Below are 26,842 nucleotides of genomic sequence, written 5' to 3' on the forward strand. Positions count from 1 at the left end.
TTTAAGATCTTTCCCACACATTAATAGGCCCATGTGACCTGCTTATGTCACAGGAAGCCTAAGTCACAGGTGGTGGGAAGATCTTGCTGAAGGAGAGGAACAGGAAAGGGTAGAGCAGGAAATTCTCAGAGCAATTGGAACTGAGGGAGAGAGCAGAAGCAAGCATGCTACATGTGCTGTGAGTGTGTTTGTGGGAAGGCCCCAGCAGGGGGGCTGAAAGATATGGGATGGCAAGGCTCCATGCTGTAATATTGTGTTTTAAGTTCCTTCCTGTTATGATAAAGTAGGCTTACTGGTGCGGGGAGCTGGTTGCTACTTTGATGAATTGGACTTATTGGCTTCGGGATTTGGTTCTCTGGTGTCTGAATAAATGTTTTACTTCTTCTACCTTCTATATGGAGAGTCTCTCATATTTTGTGATTTACATAAGCATACTCACAGTTGTCATCTATGTTGTATTTATTGTCTTAATGATGTAGTTGCTAAGGCTAAACTGCACTGAGACTTTTTTGCTACCTTGTATAAACTGTCTGATGACATTATCATGAAGCACTCTACTTTTCCTCAGTCACCATAGCATAGATGCTACAAAAATGGAGCATTATAAAGTGGTTATGCGGCCAGAAAACCTGAGATTCAGTCTTATCGCTCTGAACAAATCACTTAATAATAATAGTTATTTAAATAGTGCTTACTCTGTACCAAGCACTTTATAATTACCATTTCATTTGATCCTCACAATAATCCTATGAGGTAGGTGTTATTATTATCCCCATTTTACAGATGAGGAAACTAAGGCAAACAGTGGTTAAGGAATTCACCCAGAGTCACACAGTCAGTAAATCTCTGAAGCTGGATTTGAATTCAGATCTTCCTAACTCCAAGCCTAGTGCTCTACCCACAGCACCACCTAGATGCTTAAGTGCATCTATACTTTTGTCTTCTATAAAATGGCCTACATGTAAAATACACATAAGGCTGTTGTAAGGAAAATGCTTTGAAAATGATAAATGAGTTATCATTATGAAAAGAGCTGCCATTATGAAATTTGACCAAGATCAGCCCTTCCTAAGTGAACCAGAAATATTCTTGAGGTCTCTTAAAGATGAATCCCCTCCCAGAAACCTGCCAAATTATTATTACTGTTTCAATGCATGGAACCATAGATTTAGAGCTAGAAGATCTAGCCCAACTATCTCCTTTTTTTAGATAAAGAAACTGAGACCTGGGAAGGTAAAGAAATGTGCCCAAGGTCTTGCAGTTAGTACATGTCACAAGTGGATTTTGAACCCAAGTCCTCAGACTCTTCTTTACTCCTCAATGCTCAAAGAATGTTACTGTATAATAATGTCATAATATGTGCACCCGATACACCAAAACAAGCACTAAACTTGAAGTCAGAAACTGTTGTTGTTGTTGAGTCATGTCAGACTCTTCGTGACTCCATTTGAGGTTTTCTTAGCAAGGATACATTTCTTTTGCCAATTCATTTTACAGATGAGGAAACTGAGGCAACAGAGTCAACAGGGTCACAGCTAGTAAGTGTCTGAGGCCAGATTTGAACTCTGGAATATGAGTCTACCACCTAGCTGCCCATGAAGTCAGAAGACCTGAGTTCAAATACCAGCTCTGTCATTTAGTACCAACATGGCCACGGGCTTCAGTTTTGTCATTTGTAAAATGAAGGGCTTAGACTAGACATTCTTCCGAATCTAGAATGTAAGCTCCTGGAAGACAGGGACTTTTTTTACTTTTGTCTTCATACCCCTCTGTCTGGTACGGTGTCCCGGGCACACAATAGTACTTAATAAATGATGATTAACTGATAAATAGTTCTACTTCCCAATTTATCTTCAGAAAACCATCATGAGGACTTGTGAAATTTATCTTTTGGAATGTCTTTCAGTTCTTTCCCCAGCCTTTGGTAGGGATGCCCCCCCCACCATTGGTTGCTTTCAAAGGACAGCCTTGAGTTCAGAAGCAGCTGTGGGGGTAGACAGATGCTGTACCCAGCCTTCTTCCTGCCAAGTTTGGTGTGTTCACCAGTTCCACAAGTCCAATTCACAGCCATCAAATAAAGCGAACATTTGTAGTCTTAACGATCAAGAAAGGAGCAGGCCATTCAAAGTAAAAACCCTGCCTGCATTTAGGCATGTTTAAAAAATCCCAGGAATATTGTAATGAGCCTGTGCTTAGGAGAGAGCATTGTGCAAGTTAATGTAAGTAATGAACCTTTCATGTGAAATGATGTAGTGTCACAACTCATTTGCATCCCACTTAAAGTGTAATTAAGTTTCCCTGACAGCATGGCTTATGGCTGAAAGAACAGACCTGGCTGCTAAATTAATCCAGAGTCCCTCAGTTAATAACTCTCTGCAAAGAAAACTTTACACACACTTTCACTTAAAGTTCCCAAGACCTCGTTTAAGGTGGGCCAGTCATATGGTGAGAGTAAGAGATAACAGATGGCTACCTAGCCTCATTGAAGTACTGGTATTTGCAAATATTAAAAGAACTAAGCAGAGTGGTAACTGAAGGGCATCTGGGGTTTTGCCCCAGGCTCACAAATTTAAAGGGGACTGAATTTAGAAAGTGCTGTATTTAGAGCATAATGAATATAAAATTTTGCCTCAGAAACTGACTAGCTATGTGACTCTGGGCAAATCACACAACCTCGATTTGCCTCAGTTTCCTCATCTGTAAAATGGGGATAATAGGGTTGTTGTAAAGCTCAAATGAGATATTTGTAAAGCACTCTGTAAACCTTAAAGTGCTATAAAAGTGCAAGTTATTATTATAAGGCACACTGACAACACTTACAGACTTTTAGAATCTAACACTTAGCTAACAAGAAAAATTGTCTAAAATTGGAAGCTACCAGATGGCTGAGTTGGATGGTCCCTACTCCAATGCCATCCTGCTCCTAATCTCTGCTACAGCTTCCCCAATAGCAACTTTACACAAGTGTCCTGGGGTCTCGGTCTTTCCCCACACTGCCACACTGGAATATGAAGTTGTGTCCTACCTATCCTCCCCCACCTCAACTGCATGTGTTTCTTGCCGCTAGACACCCCCAGACCAGTCCGTGGTTCTTGCCCCAGGTTAAAAATATCCTAATTATGGCTCTCCCTAGAAAATGGCTTAGGGGGTTATGTATAGGATACGTGAGAACTGAAAAAGATCACGAACGAAGAATCATACTGGATGTGGATAGGGCGTGATCTGCTCTAAGGCTAGGATCACATCAGTGTGCTGACAGATGCATCCAAGTCTTACTGTATGATGAGAAAAATAAAGCTCTCCCAAGTCATCCTCAGTTTCCCAAGATGGCCCCACTCCCTACACCAGGCAGGTTTCCTCCCCTGAAAGTTTCCACATCAACTCTGTGACTGTGGCAAGATAGGTTATAAAAACAAAACAAAATAAATTATATGACCTCAATGCATTTGCATTTTCCTGGGTAGAAACCACAGGTAAACTGGTAAGTAAATAGCAAGAAGTCTGAGGGGGGAAAACACAATAAGGGGATCAGGAAAAGTTAGGGATTAAAGAAGAAGTGAGAAGAGAACATCTTTTTCTTAGTTATATCCCCAGCACTTAGCATAGTTCCTATCACATAGTAGGTACTTAAGAAGTGTTTATCACATCATATCGTATACTTACAGATCTGGAAGTCTTTTGCAAAGAGATGAAAACAGAATCCATGGGAGCTGATAAACTGACTGAGACCAAGGGTAGAGAGAAAAGAGGGCTCGGGGCAGAGCCTCAGGCAACCTCTACACTTAGGAGGGGCAAGGTGATGATCCAGTAAAGGAGATGATAGGAAAAAGTGGTCAGACTGGAAGAAGGAAAACTAAACCTGAGTGAGGAGAAAGCACCCAGGAGGCGGGGACAGTCAGCAACAAAGTCAAAAGCTTGCAAAGAGGTCAAGAAAGTTGAGAACTGAGCGGGGCAAAGATATTCTATTTAATAATCTAGAGATCTTTAATAACCTTGGAGAAAGAAAATATTAAGGATCCCTAAATTGTAAATTCTAAGTTTCAGCTGAGTGGAGAAGTCCAAAGACCAAAGTTTGCAAGTGATTGGGGAGTGTAAAGAAATTAGTAGAGTCAACGAGCACAGATAGCTTTTTCTAGGAATTAGCTGACAGAAAAGAGAGATAAGTTGAGATTTCCTATTTAAAATAGTAGGCACTGCTAACAAGGTGCTAGCTAGGCCATGGATGTCTGGTCCAAGATAGTCTTCACAGGATGAGAAAGGCCTGATAGTCTTCTCTGCATAGTCCTCTGCTCTGTACCTCTCTGTACCATCACCATCCCTGTTGGAATACTGGCAAGACCTTGACACCCAACTCTCCCTTTTCACTCTGATTTTAAGCAAGGCTTGGATCAAGGTGGAGGTGGCAAAGGGTTAGAACCATCTGTCAAAATGTGGAGGCTGAGCAGGAACAAGAGCTAAGGCTTGCCCACCAACCCAATCTGGTAGCCTAACCCAGGCCAAACATAAATTCAGGAACTATATAAACAAAATTATTTAAAAAAAAACCTTTTTATACAAATAAAATCAGATTTAAATGATTGGAGAAATATTAATTGTCCATGGGTAGGTGGGACCCCCCACTGTAATTGTGTAGAATGTCAGAAGGAAGCATCCACAAGTGCCACCTACTATGTCCAAGCATTCATCTTCTGTTCCCTCTTCCCTCTTGCTCTTAAGGACACCCTGATGTAGGAGGAAAGAGTTCAGACTTGAGCAAGAGATAATGTGATGAGTCCAATTCATATAGGATTTCTTTCCTCCTGCCTCCCCCCACCTCAAACTAAAAAGCAGAGTGCTCACCAATTAGAGTCCTCTGATCCAAGTTCTTCATCCTCTATCATAATTACCAACAGTCAAGACTCTGCTAGAATAAGCAGCTCCATACTTCTCCACCCGCCCCCAGCCCCTTCCCTCTAACTAGATTTAAAAATTAGAACTCCCTGCCATTCACTCCCTAGCTCGAACCCTTCCAACTGGGAGGGGTGTACCTAGGTTATTGAAGTCACTAAGGCACAGAGAAAGTGAAGTTCTCTGGCAGAAGGGTGGAGCTATCCTCTCTGGAGTCTGCACTCTAGCAGTCTCCCTATGGCACCCTTTAAAATTTTCTACCCGGCCTAGGGCAAAGCCCGCCTTGGTTAAAATAGTGAGTTTTATTGATGCTCAGTGTTAAGTTTTTTAAGACCCCTTCGTATAGATGTTTTATTTCCCATACATTGTGACATTACTGGCAGCAGTAACAGACTAAGATTTCCCTTTTCCATGATACAACCAAAGGGCAAAGGGATGAGTTGAATTGGGATCTGCTCCATGGCTTTCTCTGGGCTCTTTGAAACAATTGCTGTGAGTCAAAACAGAAGCTGAACAAAGCTAGGGCCACAGCTTTGAACGGGGCTGCTCCCAATTGTCTCCCATCACCCACTTCAGATGGAAGGGTTTGAAATGCTCCAGGAGATGGCTTCAGGGTTTAAAAAAAAAAAGGAGGAAGAAAGAAAGAAAAAGATTTAGTTTTTAAGTATTTGACCCAAGATTCTATGTATTTATTAAAGATGAATAAATTTTGAAGGAACAGACAGTTTTCTGAATGATTTAAGCCTCACCTAGTACTGACTCTATCTTAAACTATGAAATGCACTGGTCAATTCTATTCCATTCCATTCAATCCAACATTTATCAAGCGGCTACTGTGTGCGACATTCTATGTTACACACTGAAGATACAAAGACAAATAAAAGTGCCCCTGCCTTCAAGAAGCTTACTTATTTCCCCAAGAAATGAAGTGTAGTTAGGTTAAAAAAAATAAGGCAATTTGAGGAGGGTAAGAATATTATCCCTGGAAGGGATCAAGGAAGGCTTCATGAAGAAGTTGGCACCTTAATAGAGCAGTGAAGGGAGATAAGAGAAGTGGAGGTAAAGAGAAGCAGCACTCCAGATGCAGCATATAGTCTGTGCTCTAAACCCTGAAGGTTTACATACATAATTATGGAAACAGTTTTTTCTCTTTCAGCAAGGTTTTCTATTGCTTATATAGAAAATACCACCATGCTCTACAAGGAGTGTCATTGAGCCCCTAGGTGCTTCCCTAGATAAGAGTGCCCCACACCCCACTCCTGTCAATCAATAAGTATTTATTAAGCACCTACTACTTGCCAGCCCCTGTACTAGCTAACCATTGAGGACACAAGTACAAATAAAAGGTGGAGTGAGAGAGAGGGCACTAGCATTCGGGGTAATTAGGAAAGGTTTCGTCCTAGTACATCAAATTGCCTCAAGCTAAGGTACCCTGTGAATTTCTCAATTGTTAAGGTAAGTGGTAAAATGTGTGAAAATTTCATTGTGAATTTATTAGGCTGCTTTTTTGGTGTTAAGATTAGGAGATGACAGGATAAGACAAAATATATTTTTAGGGTATCTTAATCCTATTTTCTTAAAAGTTTAAAAAATTGTAAAATAGCCTGTAAAAAAAATAAAAAACTGTAAAATAAAAAATTGTAAAATTAAAATAACAATTAAAAAATTGTAAAATAACCTGTAAAAAAATTTTAAATTGTAAAATTAAGATAACAATTAAAAAATTGTAGAAATAACCTGTAAAATAATATACTCAACATGTTTGCCATAAACTATAATATGAGTTCACGTTTCTGTGCTACTTAATGGAGTGTTCGACACATAACAGGCCCTTAGATGTTTAATTAATTAATATAACTTTTTTCTTTTCAACAGCCTTGTGAAATAATAAGAGTATTCTTATCCAGTTTACAGATGAAGAAACTGGTTCAAAGAGACCAAAGGAGTTTCCCAAGGTCACACAGCTAATTACTCAAAGAGCTGAGACTCAAACTCAGATCTTCTGACTCCAAATCAAGTGTCCATTCCACTACATTTTTGCTTTTATACAAGGGTAAAGACTCTCTAATAGGAGTATGGCTAAAATTACATCTGCATGTTGCTATCATCCATCCACACTAAGAAAGATTTAATTATTTCTTTTCTTAGAATCACAATGAAGCTATTTTAGTTCATTAAACTGTTCAAAAGAATTTCCAATTTTGCTTTATCACAACACAGCCTCACAAATCCTGCTTTCTCTCTCTCCTCCCATGGATTGACAACCCGAAAGAACCCTAAACCAAAAGATCAGTAGATACTCACAAATCGGGCCCTTGTCCAGCTGCAATCTCTTCATGGGGTATTGGATAAAGAGCTTCATAAATTCCTCTATCCCCAGATCCATGGATGGCATTTAAATTCATCTTGTCAATTCCAGGTGGGAAATATTCCCAAGGAAGAAGTGCAGTTCCATTCTACTCATTCCCACCTATGTCAGCTCTAAAATTTAAATCCAACTCTTTCTTACATGTGACTGGCATGGGACAGAGGGGAGAAAAGGGAGAAGAAAGAAAAAAGATTAATACTTAAATCAATATAATCTAAATTGCAATATATTTTACAACTAGGATAAAAAAGGAAGCTGTCAATTGAGTGGAAAATACTTGGTATTTGACACATAGGAAACAAATAAGAATATATAAGACCATGATCCATTTACTGATGAGAATGGTCAAAGAACATGAACAAATAGTTCTCAAAATAAAAAATACAAAATATAAACAACCTTATGAAAGATTGCTCCAAATCACAAATAAGAGAATTAAAAATTAAAACAACTTTGAGCTTTCACTCACACCCAGCAAATTGGCAAAGATGATGGCATTAATGTTGAGACAGCTAAGGTAATAACAGGCACATTAATAACTGTTGGTGAAGCTATGTATTAGTCGATCAATAAGCATTCAGTGTTTACTATATGCCAGGCATGGTGCTAAGCACTGGGGATACAAAAAGAATCAAAAGATAATCCCTACCCTAGAGAAGCTAACAATATAATGGGAGAGAGGGAGAGATAGCAAGTGAACAAATACATATGTGTGTGTGTGTGTGTGTGTGTGTGTGTGTGTGTGTGTGTATGTGTAAGTTATATACAGGATAAATAGGAAATAAGAGAGAAGCCATGAGGTTTAAAAGAAGTAAAGAAAGGGTTCCTGTAGAAGCTGGGATTTTAGCCGGGATTTGAAGGAAACCAGGGAAGCCAGGAGGTAGCAGTGGGGAGGGAAAGCATTCTAAGCATGGAGGACAGCCAGAGAAAATTCCCAGACCCAAGAGATGGAGCTTCTTGTTTGTGGAACAGCAAGGAGGCTGTTCTGATGTTACTGAATGTTAGTAATGTTAGAATGGAGTAATGTTGCTGAATCAAAAAATACATAGCAACAGGGGGAACAAGAAGACTGAAAAGGTTGTAGGGGACAGGGCTAGACTATAAAGAGCTTTGAATGGCAAACAGATGCCATTCTGTAGAATACAACTATAGACAGTCTGGAGTTCATAAGCAGCACTGCTAAGAGAGAATTTCTTCTAATTGCTTCTTAACAATCATGATATATGTCTCAACATTTCAAGATACCACAATACATGGTTCTATATTTCTAAATTCATATTTCTATAGGGCTTTAAGTTTATAAGCACTTTCTTCCAAATACTAAAAAGTAGGAAGTGACACTATTATTACCTCCATTTTACAGATAAAGAAACTGAGTCCCAGAAGGGTTATATTCCCTGCCCATGGTTATATTCTATGCCCATTATAACCAAAATTTTTTAAAATCTGACATATTAGTGCCAAAGCCAAGATTGCAAACAAGGATCCCTATCCTTAACTATAGCATTCTCATACCCCAATGTCTCCAAAACATGAAACTTAAAATACAAAAACACAAGGTCCTATCCCTGAGATCAAATTTCACACGCAATCATTTAGCTCCTAAAAGAATCTTGAAAACAAATCAGTACAATTAATTCAAAAGTAACTAAATGTGACAAGCGCACAGTAATCACATGGTAAATGCTTGTTCCTGGAATTAAGTACACACTAATCACACGCTAAATGGATGACATTAATTGAATTACAGAGAAAGGAACTACATGAACCTTGCTCTAGTTCTATGAGGGTGAGAATTTTGTTTCAAATATCAGTTCAGAAAATGTGACCTTCCTGCTTCCTCCAGGGGATGCCTAAACAGGGAAATACTTGAAGGATTGGCATATGGAAGAGAAATGGACTTGTGCTACCTGGTCTGAGAACACAGAACTAGACCCAAATTTAGATTTAATATAAAAGGGAAGTGACCTAACAATGAGAACTATTCTAAAACAAAACAACTGGCCTCAGAAGGCAATGGCTTCCCAACGACAAGATGACAAGAAGTCATCAAACTTTTTGTTGCGGATAGTGTAGAAAGGACTCTTGTTCTCATGGGGGTTGGAGTGGCTCCTGAGGTCCCAACTCTGAGATTCTATGATCCTGACAAATACACTTGACATTAACTGAATTAATAAAGGTGGCATAATAGCCTTTATCAAGTTTCTTGATTGATAAGCATATATTTTTGTTGCAAATACATTTCTAGAAAATGTGTTCTTCTTTCCCTATTCACTGATTTATCACTTATCTTTCCCCAGAAACTGCACCCCTCTTCCTAACTCATCTATTTCTGTTGAGGATATCACTATCCAGTTGTTAGTACTGCTCTCTTTCCCCCCCCCAAAAAAAATTGTGTTAACTCTGTATTTACATTTTATATATGTTGCATTCATCCCTCTCTCAAATTAGATAATATTTGTAAAAAGTGTGTAGCACAGTGCTTAGCACCTAGTAGGCACTATGTAAATATATAAATAAATATTGAATGAATGACAATCTTTATATCTAAATTAATCCCCTCAAACTCTATAACATTTTTACTGGCGAAAGACTTAAAATCCAGAACACGAGCAATCATCTGTCAGGAAAAAAAAATTGACATCGATTACCTAGGCTCATTTTTAACAGGCTGCCTATTCTCTTTCTTCAAGTCATAATATCAACGATGCACTTGGGAAAGAATGTAACGCCTTCAATATGGAGATCAAAATTCCTCTCATCTAAACCTGCAACTGTGGCATCAATCCCTACAGGACTAGGTGCCTTTTTTCTTGAAGGATACAGACAGCTGAAAATGAAGGGTTTATTAGCACTTTAATATTGAAGCAGACCTCCCAGTTGGCAGGAACAGTTCAGTAAACTTTTAATAGAGGAGTCACATTAAAAGAGGAGGCCCCAAGGTATAGTTCTTAATTTAAAGGGCATGAGCTAAGGAAGATGCCTTATATAGGGAGTTCATAGGATAGGGGACTTCATTTTGTTTGTAATAGATGTGGTGGGGCAGGGGGTGGCACATGCATGTAGTCAGCCTGCACAACTACCCCACCCCACTTAAAGTGGCTGACAAGATGCTAAACTCTGATAATTTTGTCAAGTATAGGCACAAATCACTGAATCAAGGTGTGAATAAGGTCTATAAATCAGTCAAAAGGCGTTCCAACTAGGTGGAACAGAAAATCTGTTCAGATGAGTTGAAGGACTTGGTCATGATCTATGGGTCTTCAAAAAAAATAATAATAACAGACCAATTCAGAACCCTAGCGATTCAAGTGTCTGGCAACTAAGAAGAGAGAGCATCTCTGAGAGGAAAACCCTTGGCAGAAGGCAGGAGGAATGCTTTGGCCCTGGTCTTGGTCTTGACTTCATCCTCACTCTCCTTCCACACCCTCCTTGATCAGAAAAGGACCTTGTGAACTTCAGAGGAACAGAGGATTTGGACTTTTCATAAGTTATCTTGCAGTATCTCCCAGATAGCAGTTGTGAATACCAAAATCTGAAGAATTAAAATGGACTATTCACCCAAAGACAAGGAGAGATGCATGGAAGAAATGAGTAAATACTGTCTAAGGCCATATTGTGGTTGTTTTGATTCCGTCATATTCACATAACTAGTGTTCAATGAAATATAGAATTGCAAAGGAAATGTGATGTGAAATATATCTTACCACCAGAGAATGATACTCTTGACTTTCTCAGTGATGAGTATCTTGGAGGAACAAGGAGGTCAGTGTCGATATATTACAGAATACATGGAAGAGGGTAGAGATAGCTGGTGACTCAGTGGATAGAGCACTGGGCCTTGAGTTAGGAAGATGTGAGTTCAAATCCAGCCTTAGACTCTTTCTAGTTGTATGACCCCGACAAGTCACTCAAGCTCTGATTGCCTGACAGAAGCATCCACTGGAGAAAGAAATGATAAACCACTCCAGTATCTTAGCCAAAAAAATCCCATGGACGTGGTCCACAGGATCACAGAGTCAGACAAGACTGAACAACAAGGAAAGGAGTAAGCTTGAAAGTAAGTTTAGTTAAGGCTAACAAGGTAGGAAGAGGCTGGTTATAAAGGGCTTTAACAGTCAAACAAGGTTTTGTATTTGATCCTAGGAGTACTAGAGAGCTACGAGAGTTTGTCAAATAATGAATTCAACTATAAGGCCTCATTGTCTGACTTACAACTGAAACTACATTATCTAATATGTGTCCCCTTATTATCCACTGACTTCACAAGGTTGTTGTAAGATAACATATGTACAGAACTTTGTAAACTTTAAACTACTATATAAATGCTAGCTATTATTATCATTAGAATATGAAATGCTTGAGATAAGAGATTTTTCTATGGGTTTCCCTAGTAAGCTTTTAATAAATGGTTTTTCATTCATCTATTCATTCATTTATATTGTGCCATATTATCATCCTCATTTTAAAGATTAGGAAACAAGCTTTAGGGAGGTTAAGGTACTTACTTGTTTATGGTTTCATGGCCAGGAAATACCAAAGCCAAGATTCAAACCTAGGTGTTCCTGATTCCAAATCCGGTGCTCTATTCGTTATGTTATACTATTTCTCAGGGCATAAATAGGTTAATGAGGAAGAGAATACTAATTTGTATGACACTTTAAGGTTCACAAAATGCTTTACATATATTTTTGATCCTCAAAATATTCCCTGAAGGTGGGTGATATAATAGAGGGAAACTGAGGCTCAGAGGAGTCAAATTAATCGCCCAGATTCATACAGCTAGTGTCAGAGGCAGATTTCAAACCTAGGTCCAACTCACTCCAAGCAGAGCATGCTATCCACAAGAAGAAAGTGTACTTTTTGGATACATTCCAGACAGATATAATAGACTATTTCCTCGCTTAAGATTACCAGCTGGCTTCAGCTGAGATTTTCCTTTGGCTCTAAAAATTGCCCTTCTGCTTTTGTATGCAAAGGGGCCTCAGATCAATTTCTTCCTGGAATAGATTCCTCCAGGAAAAGGAAAATCCTTTACTTGTGGTTAGTCGCTTGAATACCTCTCCATATTCTTCCCTGTCAAGCTTTAGAGATTTTATTTATTCTTGATAGAATGCACTTACCACTGTGGTCATGGCCTTTTTCATTCCAAGCCCCTTTTTGCTGTGCCTTAAAGAATGAAAGGTCTTTAGCTGGAAATTTCTCATGCTGGCTGTTGGGCCAGAAATGATCAATTGGGTGAGATAATGGTTAGGAAGGGGATAGGTAAGAGGGTCATGTACTTCATCTTTAAGAAGTTGGTTTTTCAGTTCATCCTTATTACATTTCTAAGTGAAATGTGACAGCTTTCAAAGTTTAGTTTGAATTATTTAATCTCTACTTAAGAAGTCACTGTGAGTAATATAATGTCAAAGAAACCAAGACTGAGAGACACTGGAATTCTGATTAATAAGGCAACCAATCTTGACTTAAAATGTGCCTCGCTCCTATCCACAGAAAAGTATCAGACTGCAGATACGTAATGGAGCATGTATCATCATACATTTACCAAGTTATGTGGTAGTTTGTTTTGCTTAACTATATTTTCTTTGTTGCAAGGGAGAAACGGTCAGTTTGTTTTTTGTTTGTTTGGGTTGGATTTTTTTTTGGGAGCGTGCTGATCATTGGACATGTAATAGCAATTTTTTAAAATAAAGAAATAAAATTTTAAGAAAGAATAATAGAACAAAAAGCCTTAAGTCATGTGACTACCATCAAGTCAAGTTACACACTAGGCAGAAACCTGAGAGCTAAAGTTCTTCCCTTACAAACTCATTTTTTGTCTTTCATTTCTCATATAACCAGAGCAACAACTAGACTGTATGGCATTCGGCAATAGGAGACATCCTTTAGCAAAACAAAGAAATGGGAATGTTCCTTCCTATGCTCTTTAACAACTAACTTCTACACAAGAAGAATGTACTTGATTATCAGAATTCTTACACACACACCCAACACACCCAAATAAAATTTGAAATGTCAACATATCCATGCTTTAATGCCCTCGGGTGAAATTCTTTCTCTAGCAGAATCATTATCTCTATTGCATAATTTGTGAAGGCTCTGTGATTTCATCAGCATGAGGAACTCCTAGTGCGGGCACCTTCTACAGTAATGTAGATTGCAACTGGCATATGACTTGATAGGTACATTCTAGGGAATTGTCTAAGGCCCAAAGAGGTGTACTAACCAGCCCAGGTTCACAGGCTAGGAACTAAATGTGAACCCAGGGCTACCTGACTCTAAGCCCAGAACCACAGCCACTACTTCCCACCTGGTATCATGGGAATATAGTAGTTACTAAGACAATTCTATTACAGGCGTTTTAGGTTAACACAAGAGTAGAGACAATTTTTTCCCCTACGATCTCTGGCTCTGTGGTGCAGAAATGAAGCATTTCCATTAATTCCTTTAGAACACATAAAAGTAAAGAGCAAGGCAATCTACTGCTCTGAAATCTCTCTCTCTCCCTCTCCCTCTCCCTCTCTTTCTCTCTCTCTCTCTCTCTGTATGTGTGCTTGTATCTGTCCATCTGTCTCCCCCTCCCCCCATACTTAGCCCATTAGCCTAGAGCTATAATTAAAGGAGGATGGGATTTTATATTTGGCATGACAATAGCACAGAGGATAATCTGACCTTGGGTCACTGACTCTAGAATTTGGGGCAACAGAACCCTTTCTACCCTTTTCCCCCCAAGAACAGTGACCCATTAGGTAAAAGTAGGCCTTTCTGCCTCAGCAATATAACAGAAGAGTAGTGTCCTGAAGCACAGGCAGTGGAGAACCATGAGGGAGTTCAATGTTTAGTAGCTGCCTTGGGGAGGAAGAAAGGCCTGCTTCCCTCAAGTTTCAAAACCCTTGGACAAAGTCTTCATTTTTGGTTCTGAGATAGCCTTAATTACAATGAGTAAATTCATCCAGTGCCACACACACACACACACACACACACACACACACACACACACAGCATTTTATTGAAAGTGACTTCCTGTGTGTAAATTTTTTTTCATTTTGGGGGGTCCCCCTCCCAAGGGCAATTCTGTACAGAGGATGAAATTAGATTTGACTGTAGAGGATTTATTGTTATACCAGAAGCGAGTGAGACACACGACAAGAGTTTAAGTTTTAAATGGAGAAGTTTATTAGCCAGCGACCGTTCGGGGAAATAGAGTCTCCCAAATCAAAACGGCCACGATGCCAGTGAAGAAGCAGTATTTATACAAAAATCTAAGTACAGATGTTAGTTATCTCTTGAAACTTACATGTTATTTTAGCAGGCTCAATAAGCCTTTGTTAACTTTACAGAAAGAAAGGAACCCCCTAAATAGATTGTAAATACAATATATCAGATAGCTGACTTAAGTGTTGACTGAATTACAACCCAGTATCTCTTCGTCCAATCTGCCATACATCCCACGGGAGCATGAGATAAGAGCTAGGAGCAATCACATAAGAAAAGGGAAGTCAACTTAGTAAGAAAAGGAAGATCGTTAGGCTTTCCTGGTAACTAGCTTACATTCCATGGGAATATCTCAGGGGCCGTGGGAACTCGCCAAAAGGCAGGAACTCAGCCTGTTCTTTTATAGCACTCTGGAGTTTGCGATTAGGGGCTGGGGGCAGGGTTCTTAGCAATAGCTGGCTACTCAGGTATCACATTATAATCAACCTAATATTATCATTCCAATTAGATACAGGAGCAAATCTGTTACAGAAGTTATCTTTCAATCAATTCAATTTTTTTTTTACATTTTCAACAAGTGTTTATTTCTATTATACTCACCTTGATTTCCCATTGGCAACTTTAAATACTAGGAATAGAAATAGGAAAATTACATTTTTAAAGCTATCCCTTTTTCAAATTAGGGGTACATTTTCTCTTAAGTTGAGGTTCATTAATTCTAAATGTTGAATCAAAACAAATGGCCAATACTCTCCCAATGCCTGGCTAAAAAGAGCAATTGGTTTGGAATTGGCAGGAGTGGGGTTGAATCCTGGTTCTGTCATTTATTAGCTATGTGACCTTGGATGTATCATTTAACTTCCCTATGTATGCCCCCGATTCATCATTTATAAGATGAAAGTAATATTATCTACATTATCTCTATCAATGGATTGTTGCTTTTTTTAAAAAAAAAAAAAGGAATTTTTAGGTCATATAGCCATATAGAAATGTCAGTTATTGCTGATGTATCTGATATAATATTTTACAATTACTAAAATTCTAAATATAATTTTCATCCATGTAGAAAGATTCTTAATCTAGGGTTTGAACTTATTTTTCTAAATATGTAGATAACTATATTCTTTAATAATTAGTCTATTTTGTAATTTTATTTATTTTATTTTACATGCTAAAAAATATCATTCTAAGAAGGGGTTCAGAGACTTCACCAGATCGCCACAGGCCATGACACACAAATGTGTTTAAGATCACCTGATACATAGTTCACATTTCTCTAGACTTTATTATGGAACTGGCATGGAAATGAAGATGACCCTGGGTTCTCAAAGGCTATGTCAGAAGGGCACAAGTATTGGTAAGTCATAGCAAGCTGGAAAGTGTTTGAAGAAGAGCTTAGTGATGCCTGCCATCCAGGGACTCATCTAGGTCAGTTTGGAGCTGCCCACCTCAAGGTCAGGTTGATGAATTTTTCAGCTATAGCAACTCTAGAAGACCATCTGTTAAACATCTTGGAGTGTTTTCTGTAGTGGTGAAAGGGGAACCCCCAAAAATGAAATCACAAGCTGGGAGCACTATCCTTGGTGGGAAGAAGGGCAAAAATCGCCCGCCCAATTCAGGATCCTATACCTAGGGACAGCTAGGTGGCACAATGGATAGAACACTGGGCCTGGAGTCAGGAGGACCTGAATTCAAATCCCACACAGACATTTGACACTTATTTGCTGTGTGACCCTGGGCAAATCACTTAACCCTGAGTGCCTCACCAAAAATACATAAATAAAAAGGATTCTATACCTAGCCCAACCCCTATGATTTATATGGAGCATAAGGAGGGACTGAGATTCAAAAGAAAATTATAAATATAGAGGTTAAAGAAACTTTAGAAGGCATTTAGTTCAACCCTCTTGTTTCACAAATGAGGAAACTGGGGCCCAAAAAGTGACTTGCCCAAAATCATACAGATAGAAAATAGCAGAGTTAGGTCTTGTGACCCCAAGTTCAACACTGTACCATAAGAGAGAGAGAAATATAGTGCCCCTCACTCCAACTTCACTGAGCTCCTTTATGTTACAAGAATTAAAAAGATTTTTCTGTTTATTACTCAGATAAGAGGGGCAGTGCAGTAGAAAGCATATATTGCTGACCTCTGAGTCAAAGAGATCAGAATTCAAGTCCTACTCCACGTCCTCAGACAACACTACCCCACATAAATTGTAAAGTAGGTACCACCCTACTTTGACTGAGGGGATTTCCTGATCAGAGTTCCCTGTAACTATGAAATTGCAGGTCTAGTCCAAACTCCCTCCTCAAAACAAAAACAACAAACAAAACCACCAACAACAAAACCTTAAATAAGAGTCCAATAAAGCCCAAAAAGGACTTTTCTCCCTAACTTGCTGATCAATCACAATCCCATTTGGGGTTTTCTTGGCAAAGATACTGGAGTGGTTTGCCATTTCCTTCTCCAGCTCATTTTATAGATGAACAAACTGGGTTAAGTGACTGATCCAGGGTCACACAGCTAGTACACCTCAGATTATCTTCAGGACTCCAGGCCACAGCTCTCAATCCACAGCGTCACCTAGCTGTCCATCTACATCATGAAAGAGATGTAGCACCTGAGGCTATCGAGCTAAAGAGCTGACCAACTCCCTCCCCTCCCACCCTTCTAGGCACCATAGTAGCCAAAGACTAACAGATGGTATCAGAGAGCAGCACCCAGCTGTCAAGATATCCAGTTGCAAAAATATCCCATGGCAGAGAGATCGGGCAGTAAATAGAGCCATTTTCTCTCAGCAGAGGTATGTCAGAGAACAAACAGCATCAGTCTCTTAGCAAAATAAGAAACTTTCCCTATGACACCTCCTGAGGATCTTGATTGGTAGCTCTGAAGTACTGGAAGCATGAATTAACCAAGACACATTTGTGTGCCTTCTGTATACAAATCCCCACAGTTTGTCCTGTTTCTTTTCACCTTCTTTCCTCAGCTAAATGATCTGTTTATGTAAAACCCTGATGACATTTCTCATATTCCTACCTACAAATACTTCTCCCAGATGTTCAAAAGGTACAGAATCCAGTTGTTAAAGCACATATTACTTTTGCTCACTATGAGCCACACTAGATCCACCTGATGTTTTCTTGGGTATAAATCCTGGCCTACAGAGCTGAAATGGAAAGCTCAGTTAGCTTTATGCCAGGGCCCACCATGAACACATCCCCATGAGATGTGGCAGGGCTCTAAAGCCGTTAAGTCCTTACCAATGATAAATAAAAACGGAGAAAGGTCAGTAACAGCTTTTTTTTACTTACTATAACGAAGGCTTTGACAGAAGCCCAGGAAATGTATGCCCATGGGTTTCTGATTAATTGGAGAGCAGTACACCCATGGAACCAATTTACAAGTGATTTGCAGGCATGCTGGCATTACTGAAATAAACGTGCCATTACAATGATTTATGCTACTCGTCCCAACACAAATGATAAAGTGAAATTTACAATCCTTAATTACCACCATGAAAAATGGGGAGGGGAGAAAGAAAGCAAAGATTGGCAATTTGCAAATGTGTCAGGCTTGATACGCACATCCATTGGCTTTATTTTTTTACAAGTATGACCATAAGATCTATAAGGAGAAATACAGGTGTCTGGAGAAAGCATCAAATCCCAGAACTGTTTGAGGCAAAACTGTTTGGTGGTGGGGAAGATCTCAGAGATAGACTGACCTTGCAGCTCGGGATCCATGTTCCAATATCTGAAGTAACCCAGGGAATTTCTCTATGACTTCCTCTTAGCAAAAAGACTGTGACTTTTTAACTCCACAAAGCTATTACTGGGGGGAAGGAGCAGGGTGGGGCCAGGTCAAGGAGGAATTCATTTGTTTTAACTCTTCATTCTTGATAACTAGGTGCTAGGGTCAGTTATTTTTACCTGCTGAAGCAATATAAGAGCTGTCAGTGGACTCTTTGCAAACTTGGGGCAAAACCCTAATTGCTCTACTCTAATTATGACTTCAGGTATGACACATTGTTTTCATTTGAGGGTTAGAGTGAAAGTGGGGAAAGAGGGGTTAATAATCTTTCCAAAATACCACACCCTACATTTAAATGTTAAGTGTTTGTATATGTGACTCTTAAAACACAATTGATAGAAATTTAGGAAAATGTATAAAAGGAAATGACAGGATGACTCATGGCTTGGTTTCAAATCCTGAAATATCTTAACCATCCTGAGTCTATTTCATGATCCATAAAATGGGGATAATAATACCTGAAATGCCTGTCTCCAAGGTACATTGTGAAGCTCAGATATGCTAACAGAGGGTGTCCCCAAAATCTTAGTGCAGTTTAGCCTAATAAAACTTAAACTGTACATGCAAAATCTTCTGATGGCCTTAAAGTACTATATAAATGTCCATTTTTATGATGATTATGTCATTATGCTTTGATCTGATTCCTATATTACATTCAAAAAGTCACATATGTGTATACTTTTTAAATATTAAAGCTCTATACGAATTCCTATCATCATCATCACTATTGGGTATGGTTTCGATAGGTAGAGGGGTTGAATAGGAACTCATTGAATGACTAGAGCCAAAGAATGGTGATGGATCAATATCAACCTTGAGGGAAGGCTTCAGCAGAATACCCCAGGGCTCTGTGCTAGGCCCTGTTCTATTTGAAATTTTTGTCAATAACTTGAATAAAAGCTTACATGGCATGCTTTTCAAATGCGTAAATGGCACAAACCTTGGAGGGAAAACTAATACTTTGGATGAGAAGATTAAAATTCCAAAAGATTTTGACAGGCTAGCACGTTGGGCCAAATTTAATAAGATAAAATGTAATAGGGAAAAAATATAAAGCCCTCTACTCAGGCTCAAGGTACGGGAGATATGACTAAACAGCTTATGTGAAAAGGACCTGGAGAAGCCATTCCAGGAAGCAATTTAGAAATATAATCAAAAAAGTCACTTGAAACAGTAATACCACTAATAGGTCTATACTCCAAAGAAATCAAAGAAGGGGGGAAATGTGTGTGTGTATATGTGTGTGTATATATATATATATATATATATATATATATATATATATATATATATATATATATATATACACACATATATACATATATATATATTATATATAAATATATATATGCATATACACACATACATACACACACACATATATATATGTATATCTACACATACACATATACATATATATATATATATATATACATGTTAAAGCTCTTTTATTGTCCAAAAAAACTGGAAACAAAGACGGTACCCATCCATTAGAGAATGACTAGACAGGTTGTAGCATGGGACTATAATGGAATATTGTTACACTGTAAGAAATGACAGAAGTGGAATAGGCTACCCCTTTCCCTGCTTGAAATAATAATCATAGCTTCTATTTACATAGTACCTTAAAGTCTGCATGTTTTACATATCGTTCTCTTTCATTTGAACCATGAATGAGGTACTACAGGTTTTATTATCTCCATTTTACAGATGTAAAACTGAGTCTCAGAGAGGTTAAATGATTTGCTAATGGTTACACACTACTAACTGTCAGAAATAGTATTTGAACCTATGCTTTATTAACTCCAGGTACAAAATGCCCTCTTTTCTACCAAGCTGCCTTTATAGCATGCTACTTCTAAAGAAATGCATGAAAGCATGCTACTTTTCTGAAGAAAATGGCATCAAAGATTATGGAAAAAAGTATTTTAAAATCTTTGGAAAGAAAATATAGCAAATCTAGACTCTAAAAACATACTAGCTATGTAACTGCGAGTAAGTCACTGTATTTCTTTTAAGCCTCAGTTTCCAATTCTGTAAAATAGGTATGATAATGCCTGTAGAAAGTACCTCACATTCTTTCTGTGATAATATAATGAGATAGTCGACATATATGATGCTTTTCAAACTTTAAAACAGAGGCAGAATGAATAGAATGCTGAACTTGAAACAAAGGAACACTTTAAAATTTATTGCAAGTCACAGCCTCTCTGAACTTCAGTTTTTCATATATGTAAAATGACAAAAATATATGTAACTCCCACTGCACAAGGATTTTGTTAAAATCAAGATTTCAGATCACCCAAAAGTCAATAGAAGGACACAAGATACATCCATCAGTTATAGTACATTACAAATGATTGATTACAAACAGAAAGAAAAGGCATAAAAGATATCAAATGGATGGACAATAGAGAAGGAAGTAGGGGCTGACCTTCACATAATGTTGGGAAATAGAGGAGGGGTCCCAGCCCATAAGGTGTCCCTCTAGCCCCTGCTATGGAATATTTATTATTGTGGGAAATGGACAAGAGTTACCTCAAATGGGCAGGAGCTGCACTATTGAAGGGAATAGCCACATGGATAAGATCACAAATCTATTGACATTTTGAAATATTAAGTATGAAGAGACTCACATTCCATGTGCCACTTGTACTTTTAAGTCAGTTGTCTTTTTGTAGCCAGGGAATTGGCCTGATTTATCAGGTGACTTTCTTTTCATTTCTACCTATTCACTTTGAGAATCCTAGTTACATTGGGCTATGATATCCTTACACCTTCATAAATTTAAATGACAAATGTAATTATTTAAAGCAGCTCACCTCACCCCATTGTATCACAAGCCTTTTCTTCGTTCAGGTTTGTTAGGTAAGTCAATGAAAGATCTAGCCCCATTAATGTGTTTCACTATTTCTCTTAAGGTTACTGATAGTCTGCTATCTTTCTCCTTTTGATTGCCTAGTTTGGGGTCCTCTGAAGCATCCTGGCAGCTACCTTGCAATCAAGTGCCTACGAATACTTTAAAGCCTGAGTTCAATAGTGTTAAGAGCCCATGATTCTTAGAGTCCCTATTTTCTACCTCCTTAAACAAAATAGTCAATAGCCCTCCTGTCATGTACTTTATCATTCTCCTTTCCCCAGTACTTCACAGAAAAGGTCTGCCAAAGACTTACTTAAGGCTCCTGTGAATCACTTATACAATCACTGATGAATCTAGCTTTTCCTTCCATTCCTATTCTAAATTCAGTTATTCTCCATTTGCCAGAGAGTTACTTTTGCTTCAAAAATCCTTTTCTCAGAATCTTTATTTCCCCTGCTATCAACTAGTTGCCAGATCCTCTCACTTTGACTTCTTTCATCCATCCTATCTTTTACATTCCCACTGCCTCTACATTATGACTGTCCTCAGAAGGAATAATAATCTTTCCTGGTTTAGTATCATAGCCTTCTCTCCTCTGCCGCTCCCCAGCCTCTTACTCACTCCAATCCACATCCCATACAATGGGGATAGAAACTGGACCTGTAATTTCATTGATACAGACAAGTCTTAGAGGGTTGCCTAGTGTTGCCTAGTACACTGAGTGGCTAACAACTTGTCCAAGGTCATATAAACATGAATGGACAAGTCGAGTCGAGGGCTTGCTGTTGTGTTTGTCCTTCATTTTCAAAGAGGACCATGGTGTCAAGGGAATGATGACATGACTTGTGGTTGACTTTGATTTGAGTGAGGGAGGGCTGTGCAAGGTCACCAGCCTCACTTTCTCTTCCAGAGCCACCTGGGTCTAGTGACCAGATATTCATCATGATAACTAGAGATGACTCAGAATGCAAGGGGAGACCTTGACCCTTTTAGGCTAGGGCCTTTTCATGTACTCACTCAGAGTGAGGTAATACCCATTCAGTGAATAGGCCTCTTTAAGAAGTGAGTCAAGGGATGGCCCCTTTAATTAGAAAAAAAGAAAAAAAAATCAAGCTAGGAGGGAAATTCTCTCAGCATTGCTGTTCCAAAGAGAAACAGTTACCATTGACATTGACTCTAAGTCAAAAGAGCCCAAAATACAGCCATTAAGTGGAGCTTGGGCAGGGACTTATTCTGGTCCAATCTATGAGCTTCAGAGTGAACTGGATTTAAGGTTTTATGAAAGAAGAAAGAAAGGAAGGAAGGAGGGAAGGAAGGAGGGAAGGAAGGAAGGAAGGAAGGAAGGAAGGAAGGAAGGAAGGAAGGAAGGAAGGAAGGAAGAAGTCAAGGGCTAGACACTGTTCTAAGTGCTGGGGATACAATGACAAAAACAGTCCCTGCCCATAAGAAGCTCACAATCTAATGGAGGAGACAATATGCTAACAACTATACATCAATAAAATATAGGCAGGATAAACCAAAGATAATCACAGAGGGAAGGTGCTAGCATTAAGAAGAACCAGGAAAGTCTTTCTACAGAAGGTGAGATTTTATCTGAGAAGCCAGGCAACTCATAAAGTAGAAACAGGGAGGCTGAGAATTCCAAGCATGGGAACTAGCTTAGTGAAAGCTCAGGTCTGAAACTACCTTGATTTGCTTATTATCTCCAAAGACAGAGTTGTGTTCGACTCTTTGTTACCCCATTTGGGGTTTTCTTGGCAAAGATACTGGAGCTGTTTGCCATCTCCTTCTCCAGCTCATTTTACAGATGAGGCAAGCAGAGTTAAGTGACCTGCCCAAGTGTCACACACAGCTAGTAGGTGTCTGAGGCCAGTTTTGAATTCATGAAGATGAGTCTTCTTGACTCCAGGCTGGGCCCTCTATCCCTCCATCTGTGTCACCTAGAAGAGACTTTGCAGTGTCCCAAGGATTCTGCTATATCATCCCTTGCCCGAGGGAACTGAGAGAATATTTTATGCCACTTGTTCCAAGCATAGATATTACCAGTTATCTTTCTAACCTGAAGTAAAGTGGAGGTAGTGGGGATGAAAAGGAGGATATAAATTTGAGAAATACTAAAGAGGTAAGCTCTATAGGATTTGGTGAGTGATTGGATTTGAAAGATATGGGAGAAAGAGGCACCAAAAATGTCTCCAAGATAGTCTGGGTGACATAGTGGAATTAAAAGAAACAAAGAGGCTGTAGAAGTTAGTTTGAATGGAAAGTAAATAAGTTTTAAACATATTGGAAAATATTAGAAGGTCCCATTTTCTTTCACTGAATGAGAGTCAATTTGTATTTTAAAAGAGCCTTTGCTTCTTGATGGAAATATCCATGATTCATGGTGTTCAGGACAATTTCAGATAGCTTTCTCAGGAGAGTCTGATCTTTCTCGTATTAAGTACAAAATGTATCCCCCTCAACCAGAATAGCTATCATTGCTGCTCATTGACAAATTCACCTTTGGAAGAAGAAACTCACCTTTATTTATTCTTTTGACAAAAAAGGAAATGAAAGTAAGACACAAATACTTGAATACATAGATTTTCTTTTCTTGGAGAAAAGTAAAACATTTCCAAAATCCGAAAAGAGCGAAGCTAAATTTTCAAAAGGACAGTAATCGCAAAATACCCTTACATGGTAACAATCAAATCAAAGCATTAATAGGTGATATTACTTTTCAAATAGGACTTCCTGTGAAAGCATCGCCACCAGAGAGGAAGAGGACTAGATGTTGTCCTAGCCTAGGCAAACCAAAAGAGAAAACAAAGTGAGAGAATAAGGCGAGGCGCTGTCATTTTTATTTGTATTTGCATCTCCAGCACTTAGCACAGACCTGGCACGTGATAAATGTTTATTGACTTTTGACTATTGATTATACTAGCCAAATGGGATGCCTTGAATGATATATAAGAGTAATGGTCAATCTTGACTTTAGAGAGGCGAGGAAAGGCACCTCCCTGCTTTCCTTGGCTAAGTAGGGGATTAAAGGGTGCAAAATGTAGAATATATCATTGGACAAGATCACTGTCAGTTGGTTTTCTTAAATAATTTTTCTTTGTTACAAGGGAATGCTCACTGTGTGGAGGGCCAGAAGACAGCTAGAAAAGATGTGGCAAAAACAAAAAGGACATCAGTAAGCATTTAAAAATAAAAATAAATGAGATGAGTAACACAGATTGCTTCCTTTAAAGGTTTATAGAACTTAAATTTCTATCTGGTATCATTCATGGTTTGCCAATAGCTCATTCTGGAAAGACTACCACGTTGATTGGTCCTAGTCATTGTTAATAGTTGAAGACAGATGGAAAAGTTATTTACATGTAACTAAAAGAATGTTCTGGCTTATTCCCATTGGCCTCAACTCAAATTAAGAGGCCTTAAATTAAAGAGAAGTTTAGATAAACTTCATCAAAACTTTTCAGCTCTGTCAGAAGTTAATTATAATGTAGGAAGAATCAATTTAAGGACCAGCTGTTTGGATTTGTTTTAATAATGCTCAGCCCACTGTACAGAATATGCTAATAAGTCTGCTTACAGAGCACTCAGAAGGACAGGAGTGAATCAACATGTACCCAGCCCACAATTTCCCTGATTTCTACAACAGAATGTATGTTCATTTTAGCCAGTGTCAGCATCAAGTATGCTCTTTCAACTTGTCCAATAGCTATTCGCAAAAGCAGCAATAAAACTTCCTCAGTTAAAATCATGGAGAAGTGAGTATCTTAGCAGCAATAACACACCATACATACGATGTGGCATTACATTCCCCAGAATGAAGCTATTGGTGTTTTGGTTTGTTTTGTTTTGTTTAGGGGAGGAAAAATTCACATATCAGATCCTGAGTTCACTTATGAAATGATGTAGGTAGAATTAGGTTTGAATCCTGCCTCTGACACTTACGAGCTATTTGACTATGGGCAAGTCATTTAACAGCAGTTAGTCAAAATAAGCATTTATTAAGTTTCTTACTATATGCCAGGTGCTACGCTAAGTGCCGAGTCTCTGAATCTTAGTTTCTCCATCTGTAAAATGGAGTTCATAATGCTATAACAATACCACATAATAATACGATAGGGTTATTGCAAGACTTGAATGATATCAGGTATATAAAATGCCATTCGAACTTTAAAGCACTATGTAAATGTCAGATGTTAGGATCCAGTAATTTGTTCAAAAGACAATGGCACTTATAATGTCAAATATCAGCAATATAAACTAACTTAATTTCTAATAAGAGTATGGAAATGCTTATATTCCATTTCTTCCCCTTTGTTGCTGCTATTCAGTCTTTTCAGTCATGTCTGATGCTTCATGATACCATTTGGGGTTTTTTTTTGGCAAAGTTATTGGAATGGTTTGCCATTTCCTTCCTCCAGCTCATTTGACAGATGAGGAACTGAGGTAAACAGGGATGAATGACTTGCTAGGGTCACACAGCTAGTAAGTGTCTGAGGCCAGATTTGAACTCAGGAAGATGAGTCTTCCTGACTCCAGGACCAGCACCACCTAGATGCCCCATTTCATCCCCACCGACTATGATTTTAGATTTCTTCAATTGATTTATTTGTTGTTTTATTTTCCTATTTCCCATGCCAGGAACCATAATTAGTAGGCAGAAATCTAAGCCAAAAAGCATGGTACAGTGAAAAGAGCACCAGATTTGGAATCAGACTATTTAGGTTTGAATCCTGGCTCTGCCAATTACTACCTGGGAGACCCTCAACAAGTCCCTACACATCTCTACAACTCAATTCCTTCATCTTTAATATGAATGAGTTGGATTAGACAACATCTGAAGTCCCTTTTGGCTCTAAATCTATGACCCTTTGAAAACATCTGTCAGGATCCTCCAATGTAGACTTAGCCCCATAATGGAATATATATATATATATATATATATACTTAAAAATATGAAATGTATAATTGATGCCATCATTAATACATTTTCATTCCTATTTATGAGGGGAAAAGTTTCCCCACATCTATTACTAAGCCTAAAACTGTATCAATTAGACTGATAAAAAAATTAAATTTACGATGGAGTATTCATTAATTGCTGTATGTAACATGCATATAAAAAGTATAATAGTGCTAGTATTTATGAGAATTGCTGTGTAATTTTACACAAACCTGATTCTGCATTTTCTATCATTTAGATGACTTATTCCATGAAGTAGGAGGCACATCAAACAATATCTATATAGTTCCAAAAAGAAAAGGGCTTTTTTTCTAATGTATAAAGATAAACTTTGTAAAAAAAAATACTGTAGCATCATAGATAAGGTTAAACTTTAGATCTTTGCCTTAGGAAGATAAATTTTATTAAAAGTACTAATGCCTCATATTTGGAAATCTATTGCCTTTATACAAAATATAAATAAGACATTTAAGTTGGCAGTAGATGTTGTACAGTCTTTTGAGTAAAGTGTACCTTTAGAATTAGATGCCCAAAGTCTAATAAAGTCAATATAGTAGGACAGTCAGGTGGTACAATAGATAGAGCACCAGCCCCGGAGTCAGGAGGACCTGAGTTCAAATCCAGCCTCAGACACTTGACATATGTACTAGCTATATGAATCTGGGCAAGTCACTTAATTCCAAATGCCTCACAGAAAGAAAGAAAGGAAGGGAGGAAGGGAGAGAAAGAAAGAAA

General features: G+C 38.4%; 1 protein-coding gene across 1 annotated transcript in view; it reads right to left on the minus strand.

Moving 5' to 3' along the window:
• Positions 1 to 5,406: 5,406 nt before the first annotated feature.
• The window catches only part of LOC118854750 (UPF0462 protein C4orf33 homolog), a 39,328-nt gene continuing 17,892 nt past the window's right edge, over positions 5,407 to 26,842 (minus strand). The window contains 3 exon segments of the mRNA XM_036765015.1: positions 5,407 to 5,494; positions 7,192 to 7,387; positions 23,878 to 23,930. Coding sequence (XP_036620910.1) covers positions 5,407 to 5,494; positions 7,192 to 7,387; positions 23,878 to 23,930 — 337 coding nt within the window.

This window comes from Trichosurus vulpecula, chromosome 6 (genome assembly GCF_011100635.1).
Source record: "Trichosurus vulpecula isolate mTriVul1 chromosome 6, mTriVul1.pri, whole genome shotgun sequence".
NCBI lineage: Eukaryota > Metazoa > Chordata > Mammalia > Diprotodontia > Phalangeridae > Trichosurus > Trichosurus vulpecula.